Below are 16,337 nucleotides of genomic sequence, written 5' to 3'. Positions count from 1 at the left end.
TGATAACAAATTAGAACTTACCGAAAACAGGAGTAGGAATAAACAAATAATTAAATGTTCTCGGAGTACAGGTTTTTTTTCCCGGAATCAGCAGGAATATGTCACAGTCACACATGCTTCGATATTGATTAATCGGATTATTTTACAATAAAGTGTCATTACGTGTAGTTAACAGTTTCATTGTCAGAAACACCACACGATGATGTAGGCTAGTTTTGATTTTACTCAGAATTTGCATGTGGGCATGTAACAGGGACGTTTACCCTAATAGCCCTGAACACCTTCGACACTTATGTCATCCACAACCACAGAGGGCGCTGTTTTATTTGTTACATTTTACTGCTACCTACATTGGGCTCACTGCAGCTAGACTGAGCTCGAATCTCCGTAATCGTTCCGTGACATATTAGCGTCCAACTGAACAATTGTTTTATGAGTACACACTACCTAAAAATCTGCTTTTAGCCTCGTATTGCATCCCTGCTACAGATTACCTCGAGAAGCTGGACTGCTACAGTAGCCAGCTAGTGCAAACAACGACGACGTTACAGCTAAGCTAAAGTTAAAGGAATCTCTTGTGTTTTTAAGTCGACCTTTGCTAATTGAGTGGCTACCTTTCGTTGTCTCTCATACTATTTGTCACTTTGTTGTCAGTATGGGGTTTAATAAAACGTACTTAAGTATCGGATATGCCTCTTGTGGCATGTTTATGGGATTCTCCGCGTTTCTTGTATGGAACATCGCGTTTAAACAACCATGGACAGCGGCAATGGGAGGACTATCAGGTAAACAATCACGCTTATATCATGGATACTGTCTGTTACATAATGGGTTCTGAACATCAACATCAGCCTGGAACATTTGCCTTGGTTAGTAACCTAACTCAGTCATTCACTCAAAATGCAGCCTAGCTCTCTTGAATAACAAAAATTACCGTAGTAGATTACAGTTTAATAAAGAAATATCATAATTTATGCTAACAACAAGATACTGTTGTTTGTCACGGGGGGAAAAGCCTAGTAATGTAACATCCGGCTTGGGTGGCCAAATCATTTTGAAAGTCACTTTAGTTCATGTTAGCAGTGTGTGCACGTGCTAAGCTTCTTTTCAAGTCAACAAGTTATTGTGTTAACATTTCACCAGTTTCAGTTTATCAGCCGTAAACAATTGCCTTATTCTCCTCAGATCCCCTCAGATATCTATGTTAACTTAGATGAGATGCAACATTATCCTAAATGCATGATCTATGCTTAAAGGCGTAAAACCCTGTTCCACTTCACCATACTCTTCAGGTCAAGTGTTGATATCAAAAGTGTCCTCATCACATGACTTGAGACCATGATGTGGACATTTCAGGGGCCAAGTGTGACAAATTGTGACACAGCAGAATTAAGAAGAGTTTGAAAATTTGACTCAGGAATAATATAATGAAGGGTAAGGTCAATTTATCAGTCATTTCACTCAGTCCGTGCTAGTAAGGAAGCACGTTGAGCACTGTGGACCTCGTCTTTTCAAACCGAGAAATGTGGTTTCAACACCTGATCTTGACAAGAGCAAGTAAGACTTTTGGATATGGTGACACAGCACAAACCTACTCAGAAGTGTTGTGTTAGAATATATCCACCACGGAAAGCACCCACTTGTCATACAGATAACTGAACCTTGTGTCTGTCTGTCTGTCTGTCTGTCCCCCCCCCCCCCCCCCCCAGGTGTACTTGCACTCTGGACTCTTATCACCCACATCATGTACCTGCAGGACTACTGGCGCACCTGGCTGAAGGGACTCAAGTTCTTTCTCTTTATCGGAGTCGTCTTCTCCCTGCTGGCTGTTGTGGCCTTCATCACTTTTCTCTGCCTCGCCGTCACACGCAAAGAGTGTGAGTCTCATGTCCTCCATCGCTTTATTGATTTTTTTCTCTCTCTGAATGACTACTTATCCAGTTTAGTCAATGTAATATCATCCTTCAAACTTTACATAAGTAAAGATCAGTCAGTGTGATGACCAAGACCGCATTCTACCAAGCCAGATGTAGAAGAGAGTTGAAATTGTCCACGAAACAATATAAAAAATCTAATGTAAAACTAAGACAGCTGTCTCTATTGTTACACATATACATGTCACTGTTATAGGCCCCTTGACCACTGTTGTAAAACATAACCAAGTCACGTTTGAGTCCGTTCCTGCTGTTTTATCCATCTGTCTATCCAACTATGAGTATCTTAAGAAAGAAAAATACAGGAGGGCGGGATGTAGAAATACGTTCTTATTATTTTTTTTTTTACCTCCTTTATTCATCTGTGGGTGTGTCTAACGTGATATCTGTCAGATGAAACTTAACCAAACCTCTCGTTTGTCTCTCCAGCCCTGACCAACCCCCAGAGCCTGTACCTGTCCTGTGTGTGGAGCCTCATGACTCTCAAGTGGTCTGTCCTGCTAAGCTTACACTCACACCGCTACCGCAAAGAGTTTGCCGACATCAGCATCCTCAGTGATTTCTAACGACCTTTGACCTCGAACGACCCTTTTCCCTATCTCTAGGCCCAGGTCCACGGAAGACCTGGGCCTTTTTTTTACCTGGCGGGGGATGGGTGGGGGGGGGGGGGCAACCAGGTGTTAGAATGTGAGCAAGGGGGAACCTAAATGAAGTAGCCACCAGGGAAGGTGGGAAGGGTAGAGACAATGAAGGGAATGGGTGGGAGGATTCAAAAGGTTTTGTTTGTTTGTGGTTACGGCCAGATGACACGCGTTACCTCCTCGGCCTATGTGTCTCCCCTTTTCTCCTTCTGTCGTTTCTCTCTCCACGTGTGCAGGGTAACCATGGGTAACCCCCATCCATGGTCTTGGAGGCCTCTCTCTAGAGCTCTCCTGTTTTTATAACATGTAATGAATTTTCACCTCTGTATACAATAACATTTTCTGTGTTCCTCTTGTAAGTCCTACAGTAAGGCTTTGAGAGACAAATGTATGCGACTCCTTTTTATGCAATTTGTTTGGATTCATTTGATATAATTCTTACTTGGATGATTGTATGCATTATCTAGTGGTTGTATATCCGTGTGGTTGTTTGTCAACAGTCAGTAGTGCAGTTTCATACTTGTGCCACAAGAGGGTAGCAGTTCATTAATCATGGGGTTTTTATGTAGTACACTTGTTTTAAATAAGGTTTGTGACCCGGTAAACAGACAAATTATGTCAGCATTGTGTAGAGCAAAAAGCAGCAGTTAACTTGATAAAAATATATATACATATTTGTTCATGCTTACAACATTTGACTTTGACGCCCAGTGTCAGTTATTTCATTGACTGCACATGTGTTACTACAATTGCACATATCCTGGATTGCACTGGCTTTCCATTTGCTTTTGTAAGGTACAGCTGTACCTGTGCAATGTGCAGCAGTCCACCGATATTTCCTCTCGCCAGGAATGAGGGCTGAAGCCACTACCAAACGTTAGCCATCTTAACGCATAGCTTAGTCAGTATTCTGCTTTTTGTAACGCAAGGACTCGAAAGGGATTTTCAAGTCTCGATCCCACAATGTCCCCAGTGAGACTTGGAAGGAAGAAGGATTAGCATGTCATCCTTGCTGTGACAGAGTGAGTGTTGTGAAAGGCGAATGACGAGCATACATATACACTTGTTTCTTTGCTTCATGGTTATAGCTTTGGACTGCAACACGAGGCTCATGACACGCATACATTAGTAATCATGACCTGTGATGATGTTTGACCTAATCCTAACCATGGTGATGATCACATTGTTGCCTACAGAGATTCATTAGACTGTGTTTCTTTAGTGTTTGTTTTTCCCCGTTTGCATTTGTCATGTGTTACGATGAAATGGCATTGTGTGTATATTCCCGTAAATACTTGTGTGTTTGAAAATGTATGTGTGTTGAGAGGTGTGCTAGTGTGAGAGATACATTAATAAAGTATTATTTTATGACACCTCTTCCGCTTGGCTCTGTTAGGGCCACTATTTGGGGGGGGGGGGGGAAAGGATGCAACTTTTTGGAAGGGTTTTCTGTGTTAAAAACATAGGACATTATAGCATCTGACTCCTTGTAAATGCCTTGCGTTGGTTTGCAATGGTTTTGTAACAACATCTAGACTCCATCATATATAATGGGGTTATGTAACAATGCCAATTGGACCAATGAAGAAAAGCAAAATGGTTGGACAATTGGACACCTGTGTTATTAAGTTTGTACAGGGGGGAGGGGTAGTAACAGCAGTTTCACATAAGGATCTCATGATGAAATGGTGGTTAAACGGGGTGTATAACAGGGTGTTTTAAAGTCAAACATGGTCATTACTATTAAGCGAGGGTCAGCCTTATTAGGTCAGTGTAGAGCTGGACTCGGCATTAAAGTGGGATTTCCACAATGATGGCGGGAAGCACCCGCCCACATAATCCATGTTTATAAAAATAAAAAGACCCCAAAGCACTGCAGGCATAACAGTAAACGTTTCGGGCAATAACCTGCGCCCTGCAGTTGGGCAATTATTCAATCCCTCCACTTTTTTTTTATTTCGTCCCTCAAAGGGGAGGTAGGGGGTTGCAAAGACTTGGTTTATGGTTTGGTTAAGGCAGTTTCCTGATAAAATGACTTTGAAGTTGATGTGAAAAATATGTGCCTGATATATCTATGTACATCCGTTTTTATTCAAAATATGTTATGTTCTATGTTGTAGTGGCTGAATAGGAGATAGTTATTCAAAAAGTTACATAGCTCCAATAATAAAATGTGGCTCCTATTCCATGCATTCACTATGGGAAACAACACTAATAGGAAAAGTGAAGTTGGCATAGCCCTCTAAGTGATTTCATTATCAAGGAGAAGTATCTTTGATCCTTTATAAGAAACCATTATTTTTCTGCAGACATCCTACCTCTTTGTTACAAGAACATTTTTGGTGGTACTTATACTTCTTAATTGCATTACACTGGTTTGTTTGCAAGCCCTTCGAGTCACAATCTATAAAGGTAATTGCAATGTTGTGGTTAAGTAGCCATGGCAACAATTTTGTTATAAACTTTTACATTAAGAATCTGAAAAACAATCCTGGTGACTTTCCACCAAACAAGCTGTAGGGATTGGACAGAAAAACATCCTATTAGGTTTATACTGTAGGTTTTAAAAGCATGTGTGTTTTTGTTTGGCATGTGAGAAGGGGAGGGGTTAAATTGTCTTTAATTACGGTACCCCCTTCTACCAAAATCAAGGAAGGAAGTCGTCTAAGACTTAACTGGCAGAATAATGAAACTGGAGGGGGGGGGGGATACCAGCATTCTGTTGGAGTTATGATCCGAATATTTTTATAATGCTGGTATATTCGGGGTCCACACTTGCTTTCTACCATCTTTTGTTATTAAGATGTTCCCCCTATTGCTTTCACTGCTGCTGTGATGTAGTGATTACTTGGTTATCAATTAAGTTCCTATCTGTCTCCATGTATCTACTTGTATGTATACATTCATATATCTTATATATAAATGTATAACCAAAAGTTTGAATAAAAACTGCATACAGATACACCTGATAAGTAGGCATTTGCCAGGCATGTAAAATGCCTGGCAAATGAAAAGGTTTCTAATAAAGAAGCATTAATTAAAATCTAAAATGATGTTAGATTCTAAAACAAACAACACATTACTTACAGGCGTCTGAAGTGTATTATGTAAAGAAAATAATCCATAAGTAAAATAGACAGTCTCAAAGGTATTTTGGTATAAGAATTAAAATTAATCCCCCCCCCTCGCCTGCCCCCCACACACACACCAAAAAAAATCCAATAATACTGAATGGAAAGCAAACATCTTGAATTAGTAGAGCACCAGATGGCTGCTTTGACATTAAAAAGGCGCCTTGGCTGTTTGAAAATAGAGTTTCAGATAGATTTCCGAGGAACTTCCGCAAAACGCAACGCAAAGCCCACAGATAATTAAGCAATATCCATAGCAATTTACTGTTTTATTTACAAACTGAAACACATGTCTCTGGACGTTTGCATGTTTCAGACCCCATCTCCCCTTTTTTTCCTTTGACGCTGATTCTCAGCTGCACCTTTTCCTTTTATCTGTTTGCCTCTCTTCTCCCCTCCTTGACTTCTGTCTACCCCTCATCAACCCTTTCTCTTTTTCCGTCGTCATCCTTATCTCTCACCTTCTCCTTCATCCATTTCACTCAGCCACACCCGTCCCATTTCTCTCCTCCTTCCCCCCCTGTCCACCAAACACTGTCCCTCTCTCCCTCTCTTTCCATTTCTCCCTCCATAACCACCATGAGGTCCCAATGTGATTAACCTCTTCATCTGGCAGCACATCAGATGCCCTACCTTCAACTTCAATAACTGTTTTGTTCTCAAGAGTCCTTTTGTTTTCTGGGTTCCCTTGCTCATTCTGCCCAGCAGACCGCAGAAGCTCGCATCTGAAACATTTTAGGGAGACACATATTTGCCGTTAGAGCACAAGGGATATGCCCTGGCAGCGTTGCGTTTGAAGTGGCCTCCCTGGGAAAACCAGTACCAGAACGCTGGATTAAAAAAAACATAAAGCAATTCGAACAGAACTTTCGTAAGGTCATCTAATCTAATGGAGGATGGTGATTGATTCAATGTGAAAGTGGGCGCTTTGATGCTGGTGTTAGAGTAATGTTGATATTTCAAATGGACTGACTGTTCCAGGAACGTGAAATCTTTGTCAGGCTTGGAGAGGCCTGCTCTAACTGTATTTTGTATGGTACTTGTTGCGTGCTACAGGGCCTGGTCTAACCCTAACCCTTACTTCATTTCTAAAAATGAGACTGAGTCATTGGTGAGTTTGATTTAGTTGTTTTAAAGCTCAGACCTCAACTTAAGTCATATCACTGAACTGGTGTCTAACTTTCCTATCAACAGGTGTTTGTGTTTCTATCTATCTGTGCATATGTCGCTAACTAGCTTGATCCTGGGTCTGCTGACTGATCACATCTGACCACCTCCTGAAAACCATGATTTTAGCCAGCTGCCACATAAAATGGTATCAGTTTGATAGCTCATGTGGGCAGTATTTGAACTGAAAAGTGATCATAATCGATTCAATATGGTACGTTCTTTGTGTTGAATCGAAACACATATTTAGAAACAAGTCACAGTTCCTATTTGGTGACTCTCGAACACTCCCGCAGGGATCTCAGAACATAGAACCCCTAGAACCTTCTGGATCTATTAACAGAAAGTCCATGAAGTGTTAGTCAACTGCTGTGTCCCTTTAAAGTGCACACTGTGATGCTGTGAGATATTCACATCATCCTAGAGACAGGTTTACATTTCCAAATAGTAGTTAGTACATGGCTTTCAGCCTACTGAATGTTTGAGATACATTGGTGAATTAATGCAAACAGGAATAATCCATAGTTGAAATCTAACAGGAAAAATCCATAGTGGAAAACTAACAGGAATAATCCATAGTGGAAATCTGCCCATTTTTACATTCCACAGACTTAGCATTTGTTGTAATTTGTAGCATTGCTACATTTATCTGATGAACAGTATCTTCTTTGTGTCCTGTGTGGTTAGCTGATGGCAATAGCATAGTAGAGGGTGCCTCCTAGTCTTACAGCCCTGCTTAGCTGTGAACTCCACTGGGACTGTTATGAATGCGGTGTGGATGGGCCCTGGGATTCAAACACTGTAATCAGAGCCTGCCCCGGATATTGGCTAAATTACACATAAAAGGATGAACATTTGAAGGAAGCTTGAGTGCTAAATATTATGATAAATTAAAGCCTAATATAGGGAGGTAAGTCGCAGCCAAAGTGGAATAACACAGGTTAGCACGCAGCCCCAACGTTTTTAAAGCAGAATAGTTTTTTTTCCTTTTCTTTCTTTATCTCCCTCAAATAAAAAATGTCTTCAGGGGTTTTTCTTTTGCGCTGCCCTGTTTTGCACACACACACACGCACACACACACAGACACACATTAACATTAACGAAGAGAGAATCTTAAAGTGTGTTTGTGTGTTTGGCCAGTGTGCCCTTTCAAAGTGCCTGATTTAATGTTGATAGCCTTCAAACAGAGGGGGAACAAACATTTAAAAAAAATCTACTTTATATTTAAGATTCTTACATGTTTCTCATATGCACCTTTCATAGCAAAATCCTTGTTTGTGCATCCCCACCTCACCCCTTGCAAATCGGCTTCTCTCCAATCATAATAGCTCTCCTACCAGTTGTCTACAAGTGGCACCCTTCCCCCTCTCTTCTGCAGCCCCATCCCTCACCCCTATACCCCCTCACCCTCAACCTTCCCTTCTTATTCGATACCCCACCGGAAGTCCTGCTCTACGGGGGAAATAGGTCCCAGATGTCTGCCTGCGTCCCAGTGGGCTCCATAGGAGGGATGGAGCTGCAGAGAGATAGGTAAGGGGGGGAGAGTGTGTGTGTGAGTGTGCGTGTGTCTGCCTGGGCCATTCCAAGTCAAGCAGTCGGGAGAGGAGGAGATGGAGGTTGAGGTGAAAAGTCGTTACGTCGGATGCCATTTGGCTAACAAGGACACATTTTTGAAGCAAGTTGTAGTCTGCACCCATATGACGTGATGCCATTGATCCATCGCCCTGACTCAGATTCTTTGAGTGACTAATTGAATTGACATGTACATGGAGGTGAAAAAAAAATGTTTTCCTTTCGCGAGAGCTTCAAAAGTCCCTTCCAAGTCAACAGGCTCATTCCTCAGTGCAGTATTTCACTGGTACTTTTGACCAAACCATATGGGGGACTAGAAATAACTGGACTATTCAATTTTTGTATCCGTCTTTGATATCTAAGCCCCCTCTCCAACTCAGTACATATTTATCGTCTTGCTATTGTTCTATTTGTGGCCACAGGAAGGGTTAATTATGACTGCTCCAAAAATAAGTAAAAAGAAAAAAAATGAAGAAGAAGAAGAAGAAAAAGTAAAAAGGGGACGGAGTGTTTAGTGAAACATTATGTCAAGACTCTGACAAGGAAATGAAATGTGCAACATCAATCAGCCTATGAGGATGGAGATCAAACGGCCCTCCACACTCCTGCATCTGGTTCTGTTTGGACAGCCTCTTGTTTTTTTTTTCCACCTCCCCTTTCTTTTCTTTCTCTTTTTCCCTCCGTTTCTTATTCTTTTGCCATTCTCTTTCTTTCTCTCTTCTTTTCTCTCTCCCTCTCTCTCCTTTTCTTTCACTTTCTTTCCTCTCTCTTCTGAGGAAAGGGGCGCGCCATGCTGTTCCTGTTAGGGCTCTCGTTCGCTCATTCTTTCCATGATGCTGGCATGGAGGCATGCCTTTGCTAAGGTAAGCAGCCCCAAGGTCGCCCCTCCTCCCCCACCGCACTGCGTCTCCCGGACAACAATGCTCTTCCTGTGCCTCTTCAGAAATCTACTGTCTCAACCGCAGGTCGCAACCAAGGCAATCCTAGTTCCACTTAATCCGTTCAATGAACCGGAATTTTGATGAAACAACAACCACAATAAAAAAGGGGCCAGTTGTATAAATGCCTCTTTTTTAATGCAAGGGACGGTGTCCTTTGACTAACAATAACTGAATAAACTTGTCAGACTGTACATCAGTCATAATTAAAATAATTAGAAGGACTGCAAGTGGATTTAATGCCACAACCTCTGTCATACAATCCCATCTTTTTGAAACCTCTGGCTCTCCCCTTCTCAACATTAAGATCAGCAGAGTTCCAGTTCAGAGTTTGTCAGTTTACTGGAAACAATCCCAGACCTCCTCATTCCAAATGACCAACCCCTCTAATCTGAGGAGTTATCAAAGCACCACGAAACTCAGCTTTCAATTCTGTACTCCCACTTTGTTACAATGCACGTGCAATCAAACACAGGTCCATCATCACTTGCTGTCAGGAGCCATACAGTCACATAAATATCTCCCACTTACGACACAATGTTCTCATTGGTTGCGTGTGAGTGTGGAGTCACCGTTGAAGTCCCACTGCCGTTGAGACAAACCGTACAGATGTGTTTTTTAATGGTTTGCTATGACATGCAAGCACACAGCATGGCAATGTCCCTGGTCAGCCTCAACGCACTCGCAATATAACATGCAAGTCGTGCCGTGTCACTACAGGGACTCTATTATTACATCATGACATCTCTATGTTTGTGGTCTGGCAGAGAAGAGTACTGAATTGTGTGCGCTTGCACATTTGTGTGTATATGCAGGCATCCATGCAAGTGTGTGTGTATGTGCAGGCGTCCATGCATGTGTGTGTGAGTGAGTTAGTGTGGGTGTCCATGCATGTGTGTGAACATGTCTCCCTGGTGCACCGTCATTGCAGTTCCAGAGTGTGTGTGTGTGTGTGTGTGTGTGCTCCCCTGGGTTTGTGGTATGGAGGAGAACATGTGCTTGCTCTACCAGAGGGCATGGATGGCACAATTAGTGGCTTTCTCACCTCCACGGCCACAGGTCATGGGGTCATGAGGGCAAGGTTTACCCTGAGTGCTCACTTCTTAGATATGAGTCCTAGACTGGTATGGAGGATACTGACATGAGAGGTTATCAAATGCACATTATAAATGGAGTTTTGAGTTAGTGTTATGGACAATGAATGAAGTATGTAGTATTGATGATACAGACATGTTTAGGGATAAGGTTTTTAATATTATATCTGCTAGAGACAAATAATATGAGAAATAAAGTGGCAAGTATTGATTTTCACTCATGCTTATTTAGACTGCCCACATAATTCATCACATTGAATAGATATCATTGGAATTTACAGTAGATTTTTGGTTCTTGATCAAGAGCACACAAGTGGCTGTGACTAAATGGTTTTTAAAGGGTTCTGTTTCTTTTCCTCAATACAAGTTGTCATGGTGAAATTCCTTTTGTTTTCTGTAAAAACATAAATATGACATCATAAAGTTGATGGTTTATAGTAATCCTAGTTTAACATGTTAATCCTAGTGTTGTTTGTATTGGCTTACACTAAGAGGTGACCCTTGGCTTGTGAGATTTGTTTTAATAATATAAAGATGTAAAATATGTTTTAGTTGGCAACAAATAGTGCACTTGACACCATGAATTCACACTTACTTGTTCTAACCTGAGGAGGAAAAATTGGCTTTCATTTACTGTCAACAATGTTTGTGTAACACAATATATATCTTTTTTATGTTACTCGTAATAATCATTTATAAAATGAAATAACTAGATTTTTATTTCAACAATATGGTTTCAAACATCATACAACACGTTTTACTAAAAAGGTGTAACAACCTAATGGGATTAGAGTGAATTGATGAGAGGAGAGACAGACAAGTGGGTACATTCTAGCGCCAGGAGTGCTTTGGGAGCAATCTGGAAGCTATAAAGAGTCAGACAACTTCTGCGGCATTAGCCCTGCCTTCCCCTGATTGGCCGAGAGGGCCACTTACCCCTTTTCTTTACCATCCACAAACCTCAAGCTCCACTTCCTGCTTCTCCGCTCTGCTCCAGCCCTTAGCCACACCCAACGGAACTGTCTTAGGCCAATGAGAGCTGCCCGCAGGCATGGAGTTAGCGGCTGGATATAAAAGTAGGGGAGGTAGGCCAGCAGAACCAGATGGTTTGTTGTTGTTCCGGCAAGCAGGTTGAGATGGAAGAGGAGAGGTGAAGAATTCCACATAAAGACCAAGGGAGACGTTCGACGTAACAATCAAGCGAAAGAGTCAAGTCCAGAGGATCTCATTCTTGTTGTCACTGGAGAGAGAAGATACTTTCAACGCTTGTGTGTCTCAACTTGAGCTTCCGAGGAAAGCACGTGTTCTGCACGGGCCTCAGAAGCAGGAAGATATAGAGAAGAGGGAGGCGGAGAAAGAGAGGGTGAAAGGACGAAGAGCGACATCACCCTGCCTCGGAAGGGGAGAGACGGGGGTCCTGCGAGGGACGCCGCCATGCGCGAGGAGGTGTCCTGCAACAGCTCCCCTGAGGGAGGGCGGGGGGGCAGCGAAGAGGAACTGGAGCGGGGCAACAAAAAGAGCGGAGGGCCACCAGGGGGACGCAAAAGAGTACCCTACCCGAAGAAGGACAGCCTCGGTCGGGCTGAGGAGACCGGGAGCACCGGGAGCCCCAACAGCCTGGTTCCCGCCGGGCCCAAACGCTTGAAGAAGAGCCCGCCCTCGGCAGTGGTGTCCATGGGCCCGTCCTCGCTAGGACCCGGTCCGGAGCAGCCCTTCGAGGACCTCCACACGCAGCGTGTCATCGCCAACGTTCGGGAGCGCCAGCGCACGCAGTCGCTGAACGACGCCTTCGCCTCGCTGCGGAAGATCATCCCCACGCTGCCCTCGGACAAGCTGAGCAAGATCCAGATCCTCAAGCTGGCGTCGCGCTACATCGACTTCCTGTACCAGGTGCTGCAGAGCGACGAGATGGACGCTAAACTGGCCAGCTGTAACTACCTGGCCCACGAGAGACTGAGCTACGCTTTCTCTGTCTGGAGGATGGAGGGTGCCTGGGCCATGTCTGCCAGCCACTAGCCGACCGCTCCCCCGCCCAGTCTCCTCAACCGTCCTCTTGACCTTTGACCGTTGACCTTCGTGACACCCCCCCCCCCCCCCCCCCACCGTCTACTCATAGTCTGTTAGCCTTCCTGCATCCTTCATTGCTCTCCCCATCCCAAATACACCTCCGACATACTATGATCCCCCCCACCCCCCTTTAGGCCTCAAGCCACTTCACCTTTGACTCAACTCATCTAGCCTCCTCGATGCACTCCCCCTCCCCCCCAGGTATGAACCCCTACCCCACACCAACACCCACATCAGTCCATCTACACGTACATACACAAACAAACATAGACACAGAGAAACGCATGACCTAAGGAAGTTGCATGAGATAGGTGTTTACTATCCTTACTTTAGGAGTTTGACAACAACATGGATTCTTGTTGTTGCGTGACATCTCGGTGGTTAAGGTGTAGGCAGCATCTGAAGTTCAGAAAAACTGAGGTTGTTAACTGTCTTCTAATTCTCTTTATTCTCCATCTAAAAACCGTTCAATGGCATCTGTACAAAAAACAATGAATGTTAATCCTAATTAAATTCCTGATCATTTAAAAGGACCCCAGATTAGTTAAATAAATAAAAACTTGCTGACAAACTGATTTGGAAAGAGGAATTTCAACACAAGCAGGTTTAAATCTTAAAATGTTATTCCGGATTTTTCACAATACGCAGATTCAATGACTAAATCTGACTAACACTAATAGAAACATGTTAGTCACAAACCTTTATTATTGTAATGGTTTCTTATTACACTGTAGGTCCTTTTCTTTTTGTTGAGTGTGAGACAATGTGTTGTTTGGAACATCTTATCAGGGTTTTTTCTATTTCATGGAATAGTTAGTATGATTGTACTATATATCTGATGTAACACATTTCTGTCAGATCATCGGGATAACATCATGAAGCTACAGTAGAAGGCACAGCTGGATTTGGGTCTACACAAAATCGTAGATTTACAAAGTACTTTAGATTTTTTTTTAAATTAGATTATGAATAATATTCTGGACCAGTCATTACTTTGTCAGTGTAAGGAAGTTATGCTGCTTCAAAACTTTCATACTGTTCACTATTCAACAAGTTTCAAAGTGAGTACTATGAAAGAATATTTTGAACAAAATAACTATTGTATTCTGTATAATAGCCTATGTAACAAATCTTAATAGAATAAGTTCAAATTTTTTTATAGAAAGAAAATTAGATTGAAAATTACCGCTTACACAAAAATAAATAATCTAAAGGGCTTCAGAAAATTTACCTTTCGAAAAGATGGATCAGGAATAAATGTAACAAATGTTTTGGGGCTTGTCAGAGACAGTGAGTTTAAAACTAAGACTAACCAAATCATATTATTTTCATGATGATTCATATTTATTTCGGACCTACAAAGGAATCAATAATATTCAGTTGGCGATCAAAGAGATTTTGCCTTCGAAAGCAATGAATACGTTTGTCAATACCTCACTCCCTGAGCATGGTTCGCATCAACCTTGGGAGGCTGAAACAGCCAATTGTAGACAAGGGTCTGTCTTTTTTTGGAGACAGCAAAGAGTCACAGGGGTCCTGGACAGGTACCTCAGAGGGGGGAAAGGGTAAAAAGAAAGAAAATAGAAAAAGCAGCACCTTCCCCCTCTCTTCTCTCCATTCTCCCCACTACCTCTCTCGCTCTCCTGCTCCCCCTCCTCCACCTTCCCCTCCCTCTTCTCCCTGCAGCTTTGCCCTCTCTCCTCAGGATCTTGTATCCAGTGTCGTGCAATCAGGCCCTGCCGGGTCCCAGACAAGCAGGAACCTTTAGATTGGAAACAGTTGTGAGGCATTAGCAAGGTGTGTGTGCCAGGGGAGAGCTTGATGCTCTGTGTATGTGTACGCGTTTGTTTGCGTGAAGTTTTGTGTATAATTGTGTAGCCGGCGCACTGGTTGGTTGATGTTTGTATCAACCAACATTTGTACATTTTGTCTGCATCCACCTCTTGATTGTGCGTGTGTCTATATCTGTGTTTATGTCCAAGCCTGTGGATACGCGTGTGCACATATGTTGTTCGAAACACACTTATCTTTCCGGCAAATCTTCTCCTTCTCTCAGTCTGGAAAAAAAAAATGAAGCAAAAAAGCATTTTACAGAATCAGTGTCCGGCAAAATGAGATAAGAACATCCGCATCAGCGGTTTTGAAAAGAATACTGGGGGAAGACGGCCCCAAATAAGCATGACAGAAAACAGGAAGGACAGAATGAAGAAAGAAGACGCAGGAAAAAGAGTGACGAGCCGGCGCTTGACGAGGTGCAGATAGGAGAGACTGTCTCTCAGACAGAAAGCTTAGGAGGTGATACACATGTAGGGCCACGGCTTGCATGTTTGAGGCATGGGGAAGGGGAGGGGTAGAGGAAAAGCAGAGCTTTAGATCAGAGGTGAGAGATCAAGGTGCACACATGTGTGCCAAAGGCAAGCATGCACACTCAGAAAAGGGGAGCACATAACGGTGCACATGCAAACACCGCGCAAAAATACAGGTGGGCTACACACACAACTTTGACTGAAGTACACTAACATAAACACATAACGTACAAGGGATGTAGTGAGGAAACAGAAGTTCCTATTAACAAATCCACACTGCAAGACCATTGACAGACACGCAAAATATCTCTCTTTTACCCAAACAAACACAATATGTCTCTTAAACACACACACACACACACAAGGCCTCTCTCTCTCAGACACACACACACACACAGTCTCCCACACGCGCTTTCTCCCTCTCCAGTGTTCACACACACACACACACACACACACACACACACACACTGTCGGTGAGGCCATGTGCAGTCTCCAGGTGTTCCTTTCTCAGTACTATTAAATCTGCCGCAGCCTCAGAGAGCCGACTTTGAAGGCTTCACCACTGTGGCTGGAGACCCAGGGTCTCCACATGTGGAGAAGATTGTCGTTGAACGAAGAGGCTTAGTTGTTACCTAGCGCTTTGCCTTCTTCTTATTCACTTATCTCCATCTCTGTGGGGGAGGAATGGAAAGTGAGAATAATAGGCTGGTCGTTTTGTTTATAAAGGCATTTGGGTATGGGTGGGGGGTGGTAGAGAATTTTTTTAATATGGTAAAGTGGAGCATTAAGTTGAGTGAGGGTTTGACTTTAAAGAGCAGGTATTGTGAGATAGGTTACAAAGCAAACCTTTGGAAATAAAATATAAAAAGTATTTCCTAGTTTTGAATGTTTACTAAATAAGAGGTTGTTTTGATCGCGAGTACCTTTGTAATTTCAAGTTGGAAAATATCAGGGGTTAAGAAAAATAGAAAAGTCTGGAAAATGGTTTAGAAACTCCTTCCATACACATGGAGGTTCCTGTTTATAGTCAGAACCCTAAATGAGTGTTTGTGTTTCTGGAGTTTGAGTAAAAGGCATGTGTTTATGCGAAACTGAATAAGATTGTATATGTGTGTGTGTGTGTGTAAGGTGCATCAAATCCATCTTTACTTTAGAATATTTCAGGGTATATGTGTAAGAAGTAAAGTGTGTGTTTGCGTTTGTTTACACACACGAAACATTTTCGACTGCATGTGGGTTCCACATGGAAGTAGCTGTGATATATAGGGGCTTGGCTTCTCCAGTACTCTTCATCTGGTAACAGTGAAGCTCAGCTCCCCTCTGCTTATCCTCCAACCCTTACACACCATCAGCTCTTCCCCCAGCCGGAACCACTGCCTCGGCATGGGACTGCATTGCTGTCTGTGTGTGCTGATCTGAAAGCAGCTTCCAGAACCTCTGCCATGTGTGTGCTGAAGCCCAGGTTAGGGCCAGAACTGTTACAGGAC

General features: G+C 42.8%; 2 protein-coding genes across 2 annotated transcripts; both read left to right on the top strand.

Moving 5' to 3' along the window:
• The first annotated feature begins 395 nt into the window (after nt 1-395).
• On the top strand, nt 396-2,572 carry LOC136949191 (heme transporter hrg1-A-like). The gene is made up of 3 exons (XM_067243410.1): nt 396-785; nt 1,710-1,877; nt 2,364-2,572. Exons 1-3 carry the CDS (start codon nt 656-658, stop codon nt 2,498-2,500), a joined length of 435 nt encoding a protein of 144 aa, XP_067099511.1. The 5' UTR covers nt 396-655; the 3' UTR covers nt 2,501-2,572.
• Nucleotides 2,573-11,911: 9,339 nt separating this feature from the next.
• On the top strand, nt 11,912-12,493 carry LOC136947580 (twist-related protein 2-like). The gene has a single exon (XM_067241698.1). The coding sequence runs from the start codon at nt 11,912-11,914 to the stop codon at nt 12,491-12,493; it is 582 nt and encodes a 193-aa protein (XP_067097799.1).
• The last annotated feature ends 3,844 nt before the right edge of the window (nt 12,494-16,337 follow it).

This window comes from Osmerus mordax, chromosome 1 (genome assembly GCF_038355195.1).
Source record: "Osmerus mordax isolate fOsmMor3 chromosome 1, fOsmMor3.pri, whole genome shotgun sequence".
In the NCBI taxonomy this organism is placed as follows: domain Eukaryota; kingdom Metazoa; phylum Chordata; class Actinopteri; order Osmeriformes; family Osmeridae; genus Osmerus; species Osmerus mordax.
This window is presented reverse-complemented; position numbering and strand designations above follow the sequence as displayed.